Raw genomic sequence first — 20,901 nt, 5'->3', positions numbered from 1 at the left:
TATATATATATATATATATATATATGAAATGGTTAAAGAGATCCAAGAAAAACATAATGATTGTTTTTTAATCTGTTATCAACAGTTTAACATGGGCCTCTCACCAGCATTGTGTAATGGCCAGATGGCAGGTTTTGTTCTGTTGGCATCTCAATGTTCCTGCTGTGAGCATTTAAATGCTTGTGCATTAGGCACAAGATGCATCCAGTTCCAGCCCCGTCGAGAGTTATAACTTATAGACACCCTGGAGAGAAAGCTCTGAAGCTGGCAGAAGGATAGCTTTAGCAGACTCACTAACAATATTCTGATGGGCCGTGATTGAGAGGAGCCAGTAGGAGGGATGCAAGCTGGAACGGAGGCGTTATGGGGTAAATACCGAAGGGGCACAGGATAGGCAAGGCAGGGGTGGACTTTGGGCTTTAGGATTTCAGTGGTGCCCTGTGTGATGCCAAAATTCACGGTGCCCCCCCCCTCTCGTCTTCTGTCCGTCATTGTTGCAGCTCCCTCTCAGCTTGGCGCCCAGTGTGGGCGAAGCAGTCGTGCTCCCCTAAACCCTCCTCTGGGCAAAGTGTGCTTCCGATAGTGGTGACCAAACCGTGCCTTACAAGTTAAAGAAATAATGGTTCCCATGTAATAAAGGCTCCCATGTAATAATATTTTCTCTGACAAAGTCCTATTTTGATCAAGATGAATTCTAAGTACGTGAGCTTAGGCCTGCAGGCTGATTTTAACACCCAGTTTATTTTGCTCTTTATTTATTTACTATATTCATATTTAAAGGTGCCCGTTGGAATTTTGTTTCCTGGGCATTTATTATGACATTATAATTAGTATGCGCAGAATACCTTCCTTCCTTCCTTCCTTCCTTCCTTCCTTCCTTCCTTCCTTCCTTCCTTCCTTCCTTCCTTCCTTCCTTCCTTCTTTTCAGGTTTATACATTTCACTATCCCAACATTCACTTCGACATTTCAAAACTTGACTTCCTTCTCCCTCTTTCTGCAGTTCCTTAAATTTATTTTTAATATCTTCTGCATATCCAAATTAACTTAATTTGCTCATTTATTCATCTTCTTTAAATATATACCGTATTTTTCCGTGTATACAACTAGGTTTCCCCCCTTTAAAATAATGTCAAAAATTAGGGGGCGTCTTATACACGGATACATCTCCCCCCATTTTCTTAAATCGGAGTCTCCCAAAATACAGGGCAACTTATAAATGGGGGCGTCTTATAGACTGAAAAATACAGTGCTCTTATGAAACTGCAGGTTGTTACAATAATCCTGCCAATGTTCTTATCTGTTTACAATTTATCTGCAATAAACCATTTCCATTCTTTTATAAAAAGCTTATCTTGATTTCTTATTCTTCTGGTAAGTTCCGCCATTTCTGCATATTCCGCAAGTTTTTGTGGCAGAATACTTTTCTGTTGATTAATCATGGGAAAGTGAGTGGGGTAGTGGCAGAGGGCGAATCAGAATGAGCTACTTTTCTTGGGGAGTGCTCACGTCTTCCCCCCCCCCCTGCAATAAGCCACGGTTTTCAATCCAGCAGCCAATCTCTCTCCATCCTGCAAAGCGATGCTCTCAGCCATGGAAAGTAGGGACTCTTGGGGGGTGGTCTGTGTCTGTCTTATTGCAAGGTGATAAGGTTAGCACCTGTGTGGTTGTCGATAGATAGATATGATTTGCGGAGAGTACGTACGGTAATAAGATCCTAGGGGGAAGGCGCTCGGATGTCGCCTCCTTGCCGAAGCTAAGCAGGGCTGGGTCTGGTTACTATCTGGATGGGTGACAGGCGAAAACCCACACATATATTTGCCTTGGTTTCCATGATGGAAGAAAGATGCGCTATAAAACGTATTAGCACAAAATAAATGGATTGTTTGCTCTTGTGAGCTGTTAGGGAGCGGAAATAAAGGAAGAAATGGAATATCTATTGATGTCTTTCTGGTCTGTGCTAACTTGGGGACCTCAGCATTTGAAGACAGCAAAGGAAGAAATGCTAGCATAAACAAGACCCATCATTTATCTGGTCTTTGGATTCTCTGAATATTTTGGACGATCTCCAGGCCACTTGTTAGTGAAAGCATGGTTGTGCTGCTTCGCGGGATTGTCCAAGGATGCTTGTTGTGCCACATGGATTTACTTGTCACTTTGGGAATGCTGATTGTAGTGTGGTAGGCAACCACCGTGGGCAAGTGTCATAGCAGGTGACTGTCACGGTCGTGTATGCGTTTATATTTGTCACAAAAGCTGTTATGTCAAGGCATGTGCAGGCTGGAGTCACCATCCAGCGCAGAGTTAGGCAGGCCATGTGCGCGCCATACATTTAAAGGACACGGCTTGCCATCAAAGCACACGACACCTTCCAGAGAATCCTGGGAACTGCAGTTTTGTTAAGGGTGCTGGGGAATTATAGTTGTTGGGTGTTAAACCACAGTTCCCAGGATTCTTTGGAGGGTGTCGTGCGCTTTAAATGTACGGTGTGTAAGCAGCCTTTGGCCTACGGAAGCCCCTTTAATTTCAGTGGGCCTTCAGTGTGCCTGATTGCTGCGCAATGAACTGTGAGTGATCTGCACTGTGCGCATGGATATATAGTGTATACATAGCCGGTGATTATAGTTAGCCGCGGATTTTCTTCACTTTGGAAAGTACATTTAAATGTGTGTTTTGTGCATGTGTGCGGTAAGCGGCTTAATGCCCACTAGGGTGCATTCCAAGACATTTTTATATACAGTATTTGCAGATAGGGGAATATTGTGTGTGTGTTGCTGCACTGTCTAGTTTGCTTGATACCTAAAGTGTGTGTGTGGAGTGTGCGAGTCTTGAGGCATGCGCCGTAGATGCCTAGTTTTTCTGGGATGAAAGTACAAGTGGGATCTGCAACAAAATGTTGCAGTGCAGCATGCTGCTGATGAGAATACTCCATTCCACCCCCCTCCCACCTGGCTTTCCATCCTTCCCCAAATTATTAGTCAGCATTCTATGGCCACCAAGTACATACATGCCTCAATGAAGAGCTCCCCCCATTCTTTTTTTAAACTTCTGCAAACCTTGGGATTCCCCTGAGCCCGTTAACAGATACATCTTGTGTGTGGATGGTCCCATCTTGTCTGCCTGAGTATTGAGTACTACCTAAGCACCGGGTTTTGAGACTGTGATCTGTGACTATCTATGAGGTTGTCATATATTTTGCTTGTGTACAATTTCTGTTTCCCCTTATGTCTATTGATTTATTCTAAGATTTATATCATGTCCTTCAAAGAAGTATTCCCCAGGGTGGCCGACAACATCCCAAAATGAAATATAATCAATATAGAGTAACCGCGACACTAAAACACTATATATATAACTGGATCCATATGGTGATATCAGGTATGTTCGATTCCATGCGTGTTATGGCGCATGCATGTGAGAGTGAGAGATTAGGGCCTGTTGGTAATTGAATGTTAATTGCGTAGTGCCGCACTTCGTACAAATGGAATTTCAGTTGTCGTTCGTACATGTGGAGTTCGTGGCTATGTGTTTTATGAATACTGGAATGCAGGCAGTTCAAAATGCGTTAGTGGGTAGGGCACACAATCCAACGGTGACAACAATAATACTATATTTGACAATCTGTTGCTGTACACCGACATTTGTTGCCTGAGGCAACGAGCCCTGCCCAGCCCAATGGTAATTTAAGCATTTTCATAGGATATGTGTGTACAAAATGGTGACTAAACGTAACATTAAAAGCTACATTGCACAATCTTAATATGACTGAGAGATGTGGTTAATTTTATTTATTTTTTAGCAGTAAAAGCAGGAATCCTTCAGTCCCAAAGTTGCGTCTCTAATTGCAAGTATATAAGGAGTCAGGCTGTGGTTATTCAGTCGTCATGGAATATCACTCTGCACATGTTCAGTGGCATTCCTAGATTTCCTATCACTCACATATTCCAGGGCTGATCCTTGTAATTAACAAAAAAAGCTCCAGTTTTTGAAGCTGCGTGTTTGATATGCACAACCCGATGGGCGCTCTGCGATCACACACAGTGTGGCGCTTGTTTTATTGTAGGCTTGGCGTCCAATTTAGAACCTATAATATTGAAGTTGCGCTGTGGACAATTTGGGTTATGCATTAGACATGCATTCTATGAAAACATTTTTAAACGTCTTCAGGCTTGCTGAGAGTCTGCAAATAGTTTTGTGGGGTGGGTGGGTAAGCACAGTGCATATCTGAGAGTATACTGGGTGTGCTCCCTTGGTGTGCAAAGAGAGAAAACCGCTGTACATTTTAGGTGCAGATTTCTGTAGACTTGAGCGCTGTGGCTGATGTACAGCTCCCCGACCAGACACATGCGTTTCAGGGGGGCTGTTTCTCTCACCTACAAGGGTGTTGTATGTGGAGTCTTGGCTTAGTGACAGCAAACACCCTAAACAGAAGCAAGAAGGGGTAAACCGAGAGGCCCGCCTGGCCTAAATTGCTGATCCCAGGGGATTCTGCTCCAGCCAGGGGGTTGAGTTACCTTAGCGGTTGGGCGCAAGAGCCGCTCAAAACCAGGCAGCTAATTATAAACGTTTCTTGGCCCTGCCTCCTTCCTCGGAGCAGCCCGGAGCCCGGTCTTCTCTCCGTGCCCCTAATAGGACACAGGGTCCCCGAAAAGGCAATGTGAGACGGAGCCCAGGAAAGGTCAGGCAGGCACTCGGGAAGGTATGAAGGCCTTACAGGTGGGAGAGTGCTAAATCAATGTTGAGCGCTGTGGCTCAACAAGCCCTTAAGCAGTTGTGCTCAGCTGGTTTAACCCACGTCCAAGTGCTGAAAACAAACCAAATCCCCCAAAACGAAAGAAGGGTCCTTAATTCGGGGAAGAAGAGAGGAGGCATGCCAAGGGAGACTCTGTAATGGCTTCTTCGTGGTGGCAAATCGCACGCTCCATCCTTCGTATCCTGCCAGATCACATCTGGTGGCAGACCAGGAACATGTGGTTTACTGCTGAGAAGCCTTTTCCTAGCCTGCTTTCCTTCCCTCTGCCCCCCCCCCCCGCTTTCCTAAAATAAAAATATTTTTTTCCCCTTTGGAGAAGGGAGGGTGCGGAAGCAGATGCGAGAGCAGTGGGTTTCCCCCCCTAGAAAAAGAGGTGCCGGAACTCGCCATGAACGCCTCCCTTGTTCTCTTATAATGGCAATGGCGCCCACCTGAGAAGTGCCGGAACTGAGTTCTGGCAAGTCTTCAGCTGAAAAAAAAATATCCTAGGGTGAGAGCCTGCTTTGAGTTTGCACCAGTCCAAAGGAAAGCTGGGCCGAACTCAAATTGGGATCCTTCCATTGAAGTCTGGGGGCTTGCGTTTTTAGGTCCCTCCATTTTGAAAAATTAGGTAAAAAGGTAAAGGGACCCCTGACCATTAGGTCCAGTCATGACCGACTCTGGGGTTGCGCGCTCATCTCGCATTATTGGCCGAGGGAGCCGGCGTATAGCTTCCAGGTCATGTGGCCAGCATGACAAGCCGCTTCTGGCAAACCAGAGCAGCACATGGAAACGCCGTTTACCTTCCCGCTGTAGCGGTTCCTATTTATCTACTTGCATTTTGACGTGCTTTCGAACTGCTAGGTTGGCAGGAGCTGGGACCGAGCAACGGGAGCTCACCCCGTCACAGGGATTCGAACCGCCGACCTTCTGATCAGCAAGCCCTAGGCTCAGTGGTTTAACCACAGCGCCACCTGGGTCCCATATGAAAAATTGGCCCATGCTAAAAAGCAAAGCCATCTACTCTTCCAAATGACCAGGGCAACGTTTTGCTTGTTTTTCTGGTTGTTGGGCAACGCTTCTCAGGACCAGTTGCAGGTTTCCAGAGGCCCGGACTGCGGCAGGATCCTGGTAGACGTCTCTCCCCCTAGTTCCACAAGCTTTCTAAATGCACTAAGCACAGGAAAGCTCCCCCCTCTTCTTCCTTCTCCTTCTGTTTCCTTTCCAGTGCTGATTTCCAGGCCTACCATTTTTGTCGCCCGCCGCCAGGGCCTGAGAATTTCACCGCATGAGGTGGAATAGACGCATAGTCGGGGTGCACGTTACTCAGGGCCGGCTGAAGTATTTCGGCACCAGCGGCAGAAAAAAACCGCACAAGCGCCCCTCCCGGGGAGTAAAAAATACAATTACTGTATAATAAAACGAAATAAATAACAATTTGCAGCCCTTTCGCAACATCCCCACTGTGGACTCCTAACCATATTTTTAGTTTGGTACAGAACACCCCTCCTCCAGTTCTGGGGGCTTTTCAGGACAGGCAATGGAGATCGTAAGCAGTCTGTAAAAGCAGAGCAGTCTCAACCGTCCAGAATATCCCCATAACGTGAGAAATTAACTTGTGTGCTGGAGAATGGGAGAAGCAAGCGGAAACCAGAGCCCTTTGAAATACAGCAGTCCTTCAAGAGGCAGCGGCTGCATTCTAGTCAGCAGCGAGTTAGGACAAGTTCAGACACCCTCCAAGTGTCCCTATTTTCCAGGGATTTACGGATGGCGTCCCAGTTTCTGATTTGATCCCCGAATGCCCCGCTTTCCCTTAGGACACCCCCTATTTTCACCAGATAAATGTTGGAGGGTACAGAGCCAAGGAGATAATTAACTAGGCAACCTTTAGAAGACATCTGAAGGCAGCTCTGCATAGGGAAGTTTTTTTAAAAATGTTTAATGTTTTATTATGCTTTTATATATGTTGGAAGCTGCCCAGAGTGGCTGGGGCAACCCGGTCAGATGGGTGGGGTATAAATAGCAAAATTATCAATATTATTAATATTATTAAGGAACAGGGTGTCCCTATTTTCATCGAAGAAATGGAGAGTATGCGAGTTTGAGGCTCTTGCCAACCTTGGCGCTCCAGATGTTTGGGGACTACAACTCCCATCATCCCTAGCTAACAGGACCAGTGGTCAGGGATGATGGGAATTGTAGTCCCAAAACATCTGGAGGGCCAAGTTTGGCCATGCCTGCTCTATAGCGAGGATGGAGAACTTGTAGCCCTCCAGCTGTGGTCAAACTGACACTCCCATCTTTCCCAACCATCGCTGGCAGGGGCTGATGGGAGTTGGAGTTTGATACCGTGAAGTGGTCCATGGTTTCATCAGAGCTCTGCTTTCTCCGAGAATGAGGCAAGCCTCCTCCGTGAGCTTCAGGGTGTGGACAGCTGCGGAGGGAAAAGTGGGTTTTGTTTCCCGTTGCCCTTCGGCGTGTCGTCACGCTTGCAGAAGGAAGACCCAAAGCCTCTGGGATCCATCTTCCATCTTCCACGATCCTGTCTCCCAACGGGAGCTATGCAAAGCATCCTGGAGCTAAGCTGAGCCCTGCAAGGTTCTGGCGGAGCCCGGGCGACAGCTGCCTGGACCCCTCTGTCGCTCATCTCCCTGCTCCTTTGGCCCCGGAGGTTGGGTTATTATTGATCGCCGGTCGTGATGGCTCAGCACTCTGCACCTGGCTATATTAGGGGGTCAGGACGGGCTGGGAAAAAGGAGTCGGTGCTGCTAGCTTTATCAGGAAGCGGGCGGTGTGGACTCAGCGCATAGTGGGAACGGAACAGGGGTGACATCATGCAGAAGGGCTCGCTTTCCAAAATGAGAGGTGCCAAGGCTCAGGCCTGCCTGGGTAGCCCTCTCTTGGACCGAGAGCGAGGCCTTTCCCACAGGTGTTGGGGGGCTCTTGGAGTGGCAAAAGGACAAATTGTGATTCTGTTGGACAACAATGACCTGAACAAGGGGCGGGGGGGGGGGGAAGCTAAGGGTTGAGCTGCGGAGCAACCGATAACCTTAGAAAACAGAAAACACTTGTATAAAATATTACTTATTTGGGAATTATGGGGACAGAACTACCTAAATCGTATAGAAATTTATTTATGTAGCAGAAGTCCCAGTTAAGGAAGAATGGGCACAAAAACTTATGGAATATGCAGCAATGGCAAAACCTAACCAGAAAAATAAGAAATCAAGATAACAAACTTTTTTTTTTATTTTATAAAAGAATGGAAATGGTTTTTGCAGATAAATTGCAAACAGATAAAAACATTAGCACGATTATCGTAATAACCTGCAGTTTTATCAAAGCGTATATTAACAGTAGATAATTAAATGAGCCAAGTTAAATGAATCTGGATATGCAGAAGATATTAAAAAACAAAATTAAGGAACTGCAGAAAGAGGGGGAAGGAAGTCAAATTTTGAAATGTTAAATGGATTGTAAAATTGATGAAATGCATAAATTTGAAAAGTATAAATAAAAATAAAATTTACTTATTTGTGAAACATTTTCATACTGCCTTTTGGATCCGAAAATAAAACGAACCTTGCTGTCTTCCAAAGCATATTCTGCTTAATGGTTTCCCTGCTGCTTTGATGCTTTTAATAAAGCTGCTGCAATTTTGTGTGTTGTATACTGCTTTGCTTTTTTATTTTTAATGAAAAATATGGTCTATAAATAATATGTCTCATTCATAAATGCAATGAAGATCAGGTGAAATTATTCAGTCTGATGTGCAGGCTTCACTTCAAACAGTACATCTGTGCACGGGAATGTGGTATCAGCAGGCTTGGAGAAAAATCCAGGGTTTGCGGAAGTAGGAAAAGTCCTTTAGGAAAAACCGATTTAAGAAGGTACCGGTAAACTCCAAGGATGAGGTATTGGAACACTACAGAGGAGAATAGAATAGAGCAACTGGAATCCCAAACTTCCAGCATTCCACACTGCATTATCCTATTCACTGACTGAATTTTGTTTGATTAATCCACGGATCGGCAAACTAAGGCCCGGGGGACGGATCCTGCCCAATCGCCTTCTAAATCCAGCCAGCAGACTGTCTGGGAATCAGCGTGTTTTTACATGAGTAGAATGTGTGCTTTTGTTTAAACTCTATCTCTGGGTTATTTGTGGGGCATAGGAATTCGTTCATCCCCCCCCTCCCCAAATATAGTCTGGCCCCCCACAAGATCTGAGGGACAGTGGACTGGCCTCCTGCTAAAAAAGTTTGCTGACCCCTGGATTAATCGATCAATTAAAATTCACAGAATTTGCAGATAAGAAACAACTACAGTATTCTAAAGAGGAAAGTCATGGTTGTTGTTGTTTTGTTTAGATGATACTGTACATACAATTGTCATCAAACATGTTAGAAGAGACACAATCACGCAGGAGGGAGCTCCCTTTTTTTAAAAAAAGTGCTTCCAATCTGCAGTTTTTATAAGTGCTACTTTTATGAAAGATTAGTACTTGCCTGAATTAGAATATAATATAATTTGAAAACAAGTATACATTTTTTTTAAAAAAATAAATAAATGCTAAATAACCAGAGATACCTTTACAGTCAGCCACACTAATTTTAGCTGATTTTTCATTAAACGGTCTGGGGAGCAAGTACTGCAAAATGCTAAAAAACAGGCCAGTAACCCAGGTGGCGCTGTGGTTAAACCACTGAGCCTAGGGCTTGCTGACCAGAAGGTCGGCGGTTCGAATCCCTGTGATGGGGTGAGCTCCCGTTGCTTAGTTCCAGCTCCTGCCAACCTAGCAGTTCGAAAGCATGTCAAAATGCAAGTAGATAAATAGGAACCGCTACAGCGGGAAGGTAAATGGCTTTTCCATGTGCTGCTCTGGTTTGCCAGAAGCGGCTTTGCCATGCTGGCCACATGACCTGGAAGCTATACGCCGGCTCCCTCGGCCAATAATGCGAGATGAGCGCGCAACCCCAGAGTCGGTCATGACTGGACCTAATGGTCAGGGGTCCCTTTACCTTTAACCTGGAAGCAAACTTAGCTCAGTTCCAGTGCCGATTCACAAATGTTTCAGAGAGTTATTAACTGGTACAAGCAGTTGGATCTCGCCTTTAGCAGTTGTCTCTTGACGTGTTTAATAACCCTTTTAGAATAAGCTTGCCAGATTTTTTTCACTGAATCCTGGGACACTTTTCAACTTCAACGGATTCTGTATGGGGGCTGATTTGTAAATCCGGAGACTGCCCTCGGGAAACGGGGACGTCTGGTAAACTTTATTTAAATAGCGGGTTTTCGTTTTCCCCAACTGGAGCTATTTCCCATCATTAGGACGATTGCATTCCTTTTTCTGCTCCCGTACAAGGTTGTGAATATGAGCAGGCTACCTTCTTGCATGCAAATGACTGTAACAGGCCACCTTTTCATTAGCCCTGGTTAAAATGGGTTTAGATGTTGCCTTGTTGGACAGGAGCCCTTTCGGCTCGGCAAAAAACGCTCTAAATGTTCTTGGTTCTTGTCTGGATCAATATGAAGCTACTTGATGATTCCTGATGTAGAGGGCTGCTCAGTATTGATTTTGGGTGCTTTTATTCCATTTTGATGTTATTGCTTTTTATACTGTTGGCAAAGCACGAGGGTTGCTGTTTTAATGGACCTGGCAACTTTATGGCTGGCTTGTTGCTTTAAATGTCTGGGTTTTTGTTATTTTATGGCATAAATAAGTGAATCAGCTATAACGTCCATAAATGCAGTCCCTTAAGTTTTGTTTTTTTTGCTTAACCTGGGTCTGAAACCTTGGCTCGACAGGAGGACGAGGGCCTTGTATTATATATGCTGCTGTTTTGATTACCTTTCCCTAAAGGATATGTCTTTGGGTAGGGGCCATAGTTCACCGGTAGAGCACAATCCTGACATAGAGTCATGGAATTGTAGAGTTGGAAGGTACCCTGAGGGTCATCTAGTCCAACCCCCTGCAACACATGCTGAAAGTTCCATTTTCAATTTAGTGTTGCTTTATTTTTTCGTTGCCTTGTACAGGGCATCTTAACAACCAAGATTAAAAACCACACAAAATTGTTTAAATCAACAGGCGCTTTCATTCCCTTGCATCTCTGGCTAGTTACAGGGAACCAGGCAGAGGGCCTTCTCGGTAGTGGCACCCGCCCTGTGGAACGCCCTCCCACCAGATGTCAAAGAGAAAAAACATCTACCAGACTTTTAGAAGACATCTGAAGGCAGCCCTGTTTAGGGAAGCTTTTAATGTTTAACAGACCATTGTATTTTAATATTTTGTTGGAAGCCGCCCAGAGTGGCTGGGGAAACCCAGCCAGATGGGCGGGGTATAAATAAATTATTATTATTATTATTATTATTATTATTATTATTATTATTATTATTATTGGAGCAGATAGCAGGTGATGCACAAGAACTCTGCCTGAAACATTGGAAGACTTCTGGTAGTTTGTGTGGACAATACTGAAGTAGATGGACAAAATAACTGACAGCTTACTATGTCATGCACCAGCAAGTATGATATGGGCTTAATTGAGACATGGGCTTAATTGAGACCTGACCGTGGTGTACAGTCACTGGAGTTTGAGCAAACCATGGTTTGAGCTTCCAAATATACAGGCAAACCACAGTTTATAGTTGCCTCTCCGCTTTCATTTTTGCAATTCCTATTTCTAAGTGCAGGGGCTCTGGAGACATAACAACTCCGGCAGCTCCACAGTTGATTGATTCAGAGATAATGCCAAACCCGAGTTTGCACATATCATGGTTCCTAGACCCACCTCAAACCATGGTTTCCAATCCTGGTTTGATGGATGATTGGAAACCATGGCTTGCCAATTTAGACTTCACACTAAAGCTTCCACGGCCATGGCTTGCCATGATATCTGGACTGAGGCAATAGTATTTGTATCTGGCTTGCTTTTAATGCATGCTAAAACTCAGCCCCGAAATTCCTTTTGTGCTGCAGGGGGGGGCATTTTGAGGGGGGACGACAATTCTGAGAATAGAGATACAGGCAGGGAAAGAATTCAGCGTTTCACCCTCATTAACCTTTCTTCTTCTTTTCTTTCCTGATGACAGCCTCCAATGGTTGCTCTTCATTACAGATAGAGCTGTAACATTCTCACTTTTCCTGTGCTTCCTTCCCCCGTTGATTCCCTCCCTGGGTCCACGCCCCTAACCACCCAGTGGCAAAAGCTCCAATTCCTCCAGGCTCATCCTTAGCGTTTTTCTGCTCCTCTGCAGTCCCCCTATTTGCGCCCCCAAATCCACACCTCCTCCCTCCCTCCTATAGGTGGTAATTAGGGCCCTCGTCTGGATTAACACCCCCAGCAGACACATTTACACATAAGGGGCATGGAAAGCTGGAGAGCAGCCTAAAGCCTGGAAGGCACTGCAAGGGACAGGATGGAACATGCTCAACAGGTGGGGTTGGGTGGGTGCCTCGGGGTGTTGGAAAGTGCAATATATGCCAGCAGATGGTCTACATTGTGTGGGTTCCACTAAATTCAAAGATCAAAACCGATGTTTCCGAGTCCTAAAGTTTAGGACCTAAACACTCTGCTGCCTTGCATTTTTTTCGCCTCAAAATGTCTTGTCGCATTTCCCACAGACGCGTAAAATTATTCCATTTGTCCACCATCTTTCTTTCCCACCTTGCTCTTCTGTACTAGGCATAACAGAACTCTTGCTTCTTAATAACTTTCCTAAGCCTCCCATGCTCCAGATTTCTCTACACCCTGTTTTGGACACATTGGCTTTCCTCCCTTTGACCAAAGTGCAATAGATCCACTTAAAAAGAAGAAGAATAAAGAAACAGACTTTTTTTTTTGCAGTTAGGAAAGTGATGGAGAAATGGATTGAAAAGTGCGGAATGGATTGATGGTTAGCAGGAAGATGGATAAATACCCTACAAGCTGCCACATACACCCAGACAACATCATTACTGGCCCCAACAACATCCAACATACCATCTCAGGACTATTTAATTGCTCATCTTCTAACATTGTGTATGCCATCAAATGCCAACAGTGCCCTTCAGCTCTCTATATTGGACAAACAGGCCAAACCCTACGCCAAAGGATAAATGGACATAAATCTGACATCAGGAACCATAAGACAGAGAAACCAGTAGGAGAACACTTCAATCTCCCAGGACATTCTATACAAGATCTCAAAGCAGCTGTTTTATTACAGAGAAATTTCAGGAACAGACTGGAAAGAGAAGTTGCTGAATTGGAACTCATTACCAAGCTTAAAACCATGGAGCCACCTGGGATGAATAAAGACATCGGATTCTTATCTCATTATGCATGATCAAGCTTTCTTTAGCGCCTCAGCCCTTGCTCCCCCCCCCAGGACTAATTGCAGTCATCAGCAGTCGTTAACAGCCATCTACAGGTTTACCACTCCCATCAGCCCATCACCCATTCCCACCCACCCCCACCACCTTCTGTATATATATAAGGGTCTGACACTTCTGTTTCAAGTGTATCTGAAGAAGTGTGCATGCACACGAAAGCTCATACCAAAATAAAAACTTAGTTGGTCTTTAAGGTGCTACTGAAGGATTTTTTTTCCTATTTTACCCTACAAGCAAATCAGGATGAATGCAGGAAGAATTGTATATAACTCATTGTTGTATATAACTTTCCTGCAAACGAATAAGAATGAATGTTCCTTGAAGACCAGCTACAACCTAACCACCACGCACGTTTTGGAGGATCCCTCAAGTGGAAGAAGTGGATCAGGTCCACCTTTTCTGTCTAGTTGTAAGAGTCAATAGCTACACCTTCCCCTCTTCCTTCAACTCTCTCCTCGAAATTTACCATTTCTCTGAAGTATCCAGTTTAACCCTGCTAGACCTTCCATGCTGAAGTGACCCGTGAGGAGAAATGAAGGCAGGAACGAATGTCTCAATGTTGCAACAAGTTTTGAGCCACAATTTCAACTCAGCTTCAGGCAGGAGAGTACCAGCAATTTGGGCTTTGCTTTAGGTGCCAAATTGTATTGGACTGGCCCTGAACCCCTCGGTCATAACACAACCCGCACCCCAAATAAAGAAAAGTATGCGTATGCAGTTGCTCACACAATCATCTCTTGATCCCTTTTCTTCTCTCTCCCCTTTTCTTGCTTCCCACACTTTGATTGTATGTTCACATTTAGAGTGTATATTCCGTGTGTGTGTGTGTGTGTGTGTGTGTGTGTGTGTGTGTGTGTGTGTGTGAAGTACTTGTCTTTTGGGCATGGGGTGCATATCACCACTGCCATATTTTTGGAATCAGTGTGCACTATTTGACTAACTCAAGCAGTGACTCCTTCTCCTTGTCCTATTCTGGCTCCTGATCGGTCTTACTTTCATTCTTCAGCAGCCGCAAAGAAGAAAGAGGTGAAGAAGAAAGAGGACCCAAAGGCAGCGAAGAAAGAGGAGAAGAAAGAAGAGACAAAAGAAGAGGCGAAAGGTGGGGCCAGGAAACCTGTTTTGGCATGTTCAGGCACATGCTGGCTAGCAGAGAGAGTCATGCTCCAGTCATAATTTTGGGGGAGTGGGAGAATGAAGAGCTACTACAGTTCTCAGCATACTTTAACAGCTTGGGGAATTGTAGATCCGTGAGGGGAATCGGAGTCTCCTAACAACTTGCAACGCCCTTAACAAACTGCAGTTCCCAGAATTCTTTGGGGGAAGCCATGCTTGCTGAAAGCGGTATGATACTGCTTTAAGTGTATGGTGCAGATGGGGCCGTTGCTGAAGTCCTTGTGTTTGATTCCCAGGAAATCATGTTGCATGGTGCCATGTAACTGTTGCCTTGAATGAAAAGGCCCGTGTATTTGGCACGAGTCGTTTTCATTAATTAGATTTCTAGTTGAACAGGAGGGCAATATTATTCCTGAATTTCCAGAATTGAAAGGGGGAGAGTTTGTGCACCCTGTAACCTACACAAAGGTATTCTGCCCACCCTCCTGGTCAACATTAAACTTTCATCTTCTGGTGTGTTGCCGTCGAAAGCTCTGACTCCCAACTAATAAACTGCAGACCTCCGCCAGACTGTTTTAATTAAATAAATGGCACAGAGGTAAGATGATATGTTTTACTGGAAATGCTGGCCCAGTAAAAAAAGTGGTGCTTTGCTGATTTTGCAACCTTCCCTCCAGGCTCTGAGAAGGACATAACTGCCCTTTAAAAAAAATAAAAGCCAAAATTAGACAATTATGTATTTAAAGCAGGCAGTCACACAAGACCGATCTAGACCCCAGATCCTCAAGCCATAAATGCGGCTGCTACACAAAGGTTTGACCATCACATCCTTAACAAAACATACTGGTTCGTTTTATGCATCATGTGAGCTGAAATGAAAACACAGCTGCACAGATTTCTGATTATTCATAAGGGATATCCTGGAACAGAACAGGAACAAAAGTAAAATACAGTCGCACCTTGGATCCCGATCGCCCTGGAACTCGGACGTTTTGGCTCCCAAACATTACAAACCCAGAAGAGATTGTTCTGATTTGCGAACTTTCTTTTGGAACCCGAACGTCCGACGGGGTTTCTTTGGCTTCTGATTGGCTGCAGGAGATTTGGTTTTTGCATGTTTTGGAAGTCGAAAGGATTCTGTTCAACTTCCAAGGTATGACTGTACGAACTTCCAGACCTAGAGAATATTCACCAGACTTAGAAGCTTCAGGCAATGGGGAAATATACTTGGAGTTGTGGAGAAAAGCCACCATGGTTTGGGTCAAAGGTCTAACGTTATTTATATTTTTCCCCTTTTCTGTGCCCCTTAGCAGAGGCTCCGGCAGAACAGGCGCCATCAGGTGAGGCCCAGAGATTGCAGCCTGGAGAAAAATGTCCTTAACATCTGCTGGTATTGCTTGTATATTGGTTATATGCTCTGTACCCAGAGACATACCACTCCTCGTATGTAGAAGTTCTTACAGCTACCTGTCGAGATGTCCCGCCTTCCATCAATAAGTTGTCCCATGCCTAAGTTGTCCCATGTCCCTTAGCTTCTGCAGGGCTTTGAATAAATCTCAGCTTCTTCTCTGAGGTGTATCCCTACTGTCAGAGGGACTCCCTACAGGGAGCCTCCCCCCCATCCTGACCAGCACTTCGCCTAGCGCCAGCATGAGCAGCGAGTCAGGAGGAGGGAATGAGGAATGGAGCGGAATGGAGAGAGGGCTCAGTGAGGCGTCTGAGCCCTGGCAACGCTATGGGGAACAGAGCGTGCAGGAGGGGCTCAGAGCCGCGTCAGAGCCTTGGCACCGCTCTGGTCGAGGGTCAGCGGATGAGGGGCTCAGCGAGACATCGGAGCCCAGGCGCCGTCCCAGCCAGCAAGAGGGGAGACCTCTCCTTCCGGCGCCCGAATTGAGGCGTGCGCCTACACGTAGGGCGAAGGGGCGGCGTTTTGGGGTGCCCAGGCTTTTATGCTGGCCGAAAAGCAGACAGAAGCCATTGCCGGGTGCTGAATCGGACTAGGCGGTCATGTTTTCTGTTATCTCTGCCCTGTAAATAGTATGCACAATAAAACTCTTAAAGACAGTGCGGACTGGAGCGTCTTTACTCGAGAGTAGCCGCAACAACCCCCTGACACCTATCCTTCAGTGATATCCCACCCCAGTACCTATGGCCTACTGCTGCTGCTACTACTGCCTTTTGATACCTCCTCCAGCAGTGAACCAGGTGGCGCTGTGGATAAACCACTGAGCCTAGGGCTTGCTGATCAGAAGGTCGGCGGTTCGAATCCCTGTGACGGGGTGAGCTCCCGTTGCTTGGTCCCAGCTCCTGCCAACCTAGCAGTTCGAAAGCATGTCAAAATGCAAGTAGATAAATAGGAACCGCTACAGCGGGAAGGTAAACGGCGTTTCCATGCGCTGCTCTGGTTCGCCAGAAGCGGCTTTGTCATGCTGGCCACATGACCTGGAAGCTATACGCCGGCTCCCTCGGCCAATAATGCGAGATGAGCGTTCAACCCCAGAGTTGGTCACAACTGGACCTAATGGTCAGGGGTCCCTTTACCTTTACCTTTACCAGCAGTGAAACAGCGTTTCCGTGCGCTCTGGCTTCCATCACGGTGTCCCGTTGCGCCAGAAGCGGTTTAGTCCTGCTGGCCACATGGCCCGGAAAGCTATCTGTGGACAAACGCCAGCTCCCTCGGCCTGAAAGCGAGATGAGCGCCACAACCCCAGAGTCGCTTTTGACTCTACTTAACCATCCAGGGGTCCTTTACCTTTACCTTTACCTTTACCAGCAGTGAAAATATAGCCACATACTTGAACCATCCCTTATGTCAGTGAGGGATGCAGGAGAATAATTCCTCATTGGCCTCTTAATCCCATGCGACTTGTCCTGCTCATGAGTGGGCCCCATGGACTGTGACCTACCTGTCCCCTGTCCCATGGGAACATTGGAAGCTGCCTTACACTGAGTCAGGCCTAGCTCACTCCAGCCCTACCTGGAGATGCCAGGAATTGAATGTGGAATGTTTGCGTGCAAGTTAGATGCTGTGGCGCTGAGTTGAGGCCCTTCCTCTTCATACCCCCAAGGCAGCCATGCCCACATATCCTGCCCTGAAGAACCCCGCTACTCCCAAATCACCCTGTTTCAGCTTCCAGCTCACCTGCAAAGCGTGGCCCATTCTTCACTTTCCCTTCCCTCTTTTTCAGATGAAGGTAAAGGGGAGCCCTCTGCTCAGTCCGATGCACTCTTCCTCAAGAAGCCAGAAAGCGCCTTAGTAGAAAGTGGTAAGTGGCAGAGCAGAATTGCACCGGGGGGCCGGCCCAAGCATTAGGCACAGTGAGGATGCTGCCTCGAGGGGGTATATGTGAGATTCCCAGGCAGTCTGTCATCCAGATACCCCTGTTTCTCATATTTTAAGACATACCCATAAAATAAGCCATAGCAGGATTTTTAAGCATTCAAGGAATATAAGCCATACCCCGAAAATAAGACATAGTGATAGGCGCAGCAGCAATGCCGGCCGCGGCAGGAGGAGGAGGGAAAAAATAAGACATCCCTTGAAAATAAGCCATAGTGTGTGTTTTTTGAGGAAAAAATAAATATAAGACGTGTCTTATAATATGAGAAACACGGTACAGATTAGACCAGGCATCCCCAAACCTTGGCCCTCCAGATGTTTTGGACGACAATTCCCATCATCCCTGACCACTGGTCCTGTTAGCTAGGGATCATGGGAGTTGTAGGCCAAAACATCTGGAGGGCCACAGTTTGGGGATGCTTGGATTACACTCTGACTGGCTCACCTTCAGTAATGTGACTGAAACTAGTGCCAAACTTCAAACCGTGACACTACTTTGGAGGCAAACCAGATAGGCAAGTCAATAAACAGACATGGGTGGCCCCATCACTTTCAGTTTGGTCCTAATCATGTGATGTACAAGGGCCCCTCCAGAGTGGTGGTTTTTATTCTGTAATGTGTTCTTCAGCGCGGTGCGTTAGCAGCAGATTTAACCTGCTTTGGTTTGTTCTGCGATTGGCATCCGGGGGCGTTATGGCGCAACAAAAGCAGGACAAAAACCGAACCAGAATGGTCCTGGGATTCCAGCAGGATAGGTATTGATTGGAAATGAAGCGGTGTGGCCACCCCATGTCTTCCGAAGGCAGAAACAGTATTGAAATTGGAATCCTCTGTGTGTGTGTGTGTGTGTGTGTGTGTGTGTGTGTGTGTGTGTGTGTGAAACCACTCTCATAGCATCATGAGCACAAATCGCCATGAATGCACAGTAAAAATGCTGTCCTCGATCAAAGAAACGAAGTGGGGTTCTTTTGGAGCCAGCGGTTGACAGCTACACTGGACTAATGAATTTGGAGGGAAATGGCATTCGGGAAAACTGCTTTAGACCACCGGTCCACCCAGCTCACTACTGTCAACACAGAGCAAAGGCTCCCCAGAGTTTAAGAGAGAGGGGTGTTTCCTGGAGATGCCAGAGACCAAACTTGGACCACTGAACGATGGGCCTTCCCTGTCCATCCTGTAACATCTTTGTGTTTTGCACCACCTGCTGGCACTCGAGCAGTTTCTTCTGCAAAAGCCCCATGGAGGTTTTGACTTTAGATGAGAGGCGATTCCTTCTTAAGTGGAGGAAGTCATGACTTCCATGCACCCTGTCTTGTTTTTCAGGGAAGGATATTGATATCATAGTGCAGGTGAACGGGGCTCTGCTGCCTTCCAAGCCCACCGTCAAATGGTTCAAGGGGAAATGGCTGGAGCTGGGTATCAAGAGCGGACTGAGGTTCCAGTTCAAGGACAGCTTCGACAAGGAGAAAAACGTGAGTCCCAGGAGAAGGAAAAGTGAAGGATTTGGCCAGGGGCGAATCAGCTCTCCTGTGACTTGTGGCCTTCTTAAACTCATACCAGACTGTTGCAATTATTTATTCATTTGTAAACCACCTTTTACATGAGTATGCTTTCTTGCAAAGGATCCTGGGAATTGTAGTTTGCAAAGGCGACTGAGAATTCTCTGTTAATTGAGATTGAGGCATGCCAGGCTTTGTCCGGACTGTGCCTATATTGGATCCTCAAAAGGCTATGGTGGAAATGGTCACCACTAACAAACCTTAATCCTCTTGCTTATTCTTTGCTTGCTCCTGAAGGTTTACACCTACGAGCTAAAAATTGGCAAAGTGGTAATCGGAGACCGAGGGGACTATCGCTTTGAGGTGGCAGCCAAGGACAAGTTTGACAGTTGCACCTTCAACATCGACGTGGAAGGTACCACCACCAGCCCTAACTCAGTAAACGCTAAAGGAGTCATCCTAGAGCAAGCGGGGTTAGGATCCAGTGGATCCCCCAGCACAACTGAGCCACACCATAATCAGCTAAGCTGCAGGTACATAGGGACCCAGCCGGCTGAACTGAGCCCAGCGGATCTTAAACTGGCATACGTCTTGAAAAGGGGTGTGACCTGGGAACCTGGCATAAGTTAAGCTGGAAAACATGATTTTGAAGTTACAGGTAGGTAGCTGTGTTGGTCTGACGTAGTCGAAACAAAATAAAAAAATTCCTTCCCGTAGCACCTTAGAGACCAACTAAGTTTGTCATTGGTATGAGCTTTCGTGTACATGCACACTTCTTCTGCATACACAGGAAAGCTCATACCAATGACAAACTTAGTTGGTCTCTAAGGTACTACTGGAAGGATTTTTTTTATTTTGTTTCGACTAACTTGAAGGTTTGTTTTGACTGGGAGCAGCTGCCAAGACCACATAACACCGGTCTTGAAAGACCTACATTGGCTCCCAGTGCATTTCCAAGCACAATTCAAAGTCTTGGTGCTGACCTTTAAAGCCCTAAACGGCCTCAGCCCAGTATACCTGAAGGAGTGTCTCCACCCCCATCATTCAGCCCCGACACTGAGGTCCAGCTCTGAGGGCCTTCTGGCGGTTCCCTCGCTGCGAGAAGTGAGGTTACAGGGAACCAGGCAGAAGGCCTTCTCGGTAGTGGTGCCTGTCCTGTAGAACGCCCTTCCATCAGATGTCAAGGAGATAAAACAACTACTTGACTTTTAGAAGACATCTGAAGGCAGCCCTGTTTAGGGAAGTTTTTAATGTTTGATGTTTTATCGTGTTTTTAATATTCTGTTGGGAGCCGCCCAGAGTGGCTGGAGAAACCCAACCAGATGGGTGCGGTATAAACAAACAAACAATCATCATCATCATCATCATCTTTCCAAAATATGATCCCTGCCTTTTTAAAATGGGCAGAACTCTGCAGTGGCATAAGTTTATTGTAATTCCCTAATCACCTTTACGGTTTTTACTGTACCTCACCTGAGTACTGTACCTACTCTGAGTAACAAGAGTAGAATAATTTGTGCAAAACAGTAAAAAAACCAGAATGAATCATGACAGCCCAGAGTTTCCGTGGCACCTTCAAAGATCCATGGAGGGAAAGCTTTCGTTCACTGCACCAGCTGAATAAAGACTCTCTGGATCCCACACAGCACAATAATACTGAGGCACCCTGGGGAAGGAGGTGTTTGTGGGTGGCTGAGCTCCCTTTCTGCATGGGGTTTTTTAAGGGATTAATCCGGCCTTAACCAAGCTGGCGCCCTCCAGGTATTTTGGCCTACAACTCCCATCAGCCCCAGCCAGTCCGGCTATGCTGGACTCATGGGAGTTGCGGTCCAAAATGGACTGG

General features: G+C 46.1%; 1 protein-coding gene across 1 annotated transcript in view; it reads left to right on the top strand.

The window, feature by feature from the left end:
- The window catches only part of MYBPC2 (myosin binding protein C2), a 68,911-nt gene that overhangs the window by 7,930 nt on the left and 40,080 nt on the right, over nt 1–20,901 (top strand). Inside the window, exons 2-6 of the mRNA XM_035134682.2 lie at nt 14,113–14,205; nt 15,530–15,559; nt 17,408–17,485; nt 18,883–19,031; nt 19,356–19,473. Of these exons, the coding sequence (XP_034990573.2) occupies nt 14,113–14,205; nt 15,530–15,559; nt 17,408–17,485; nt 18,883–19,031; nt 19,356–19,473 (468 nt within the window). The remainder of the gene's footprint in view (nt 1–14,112; nt 14,206–15,529; nt 15,560–17,407; nt 17,486–18,882; nt 19,032–19,355; nt 19,474–20,901) is intronic.

The sequence above is a fragment of the Zootoca vivipara genome, chromosome 13 (assembly GCF_963506605.1).
Source record: "Zootoca vivipara chromosome 13, rZooViv1.1, whole genome shotgun sequence".
NCBI lineage: Eukaryota > Metazoa > Chordata > Lepidosauria > Squamata > Lacertidae > Zootoca > Zootoca vivipara.
This window is presented reverse-complemented; position numbering and strand designations above follow the sequence as displayed.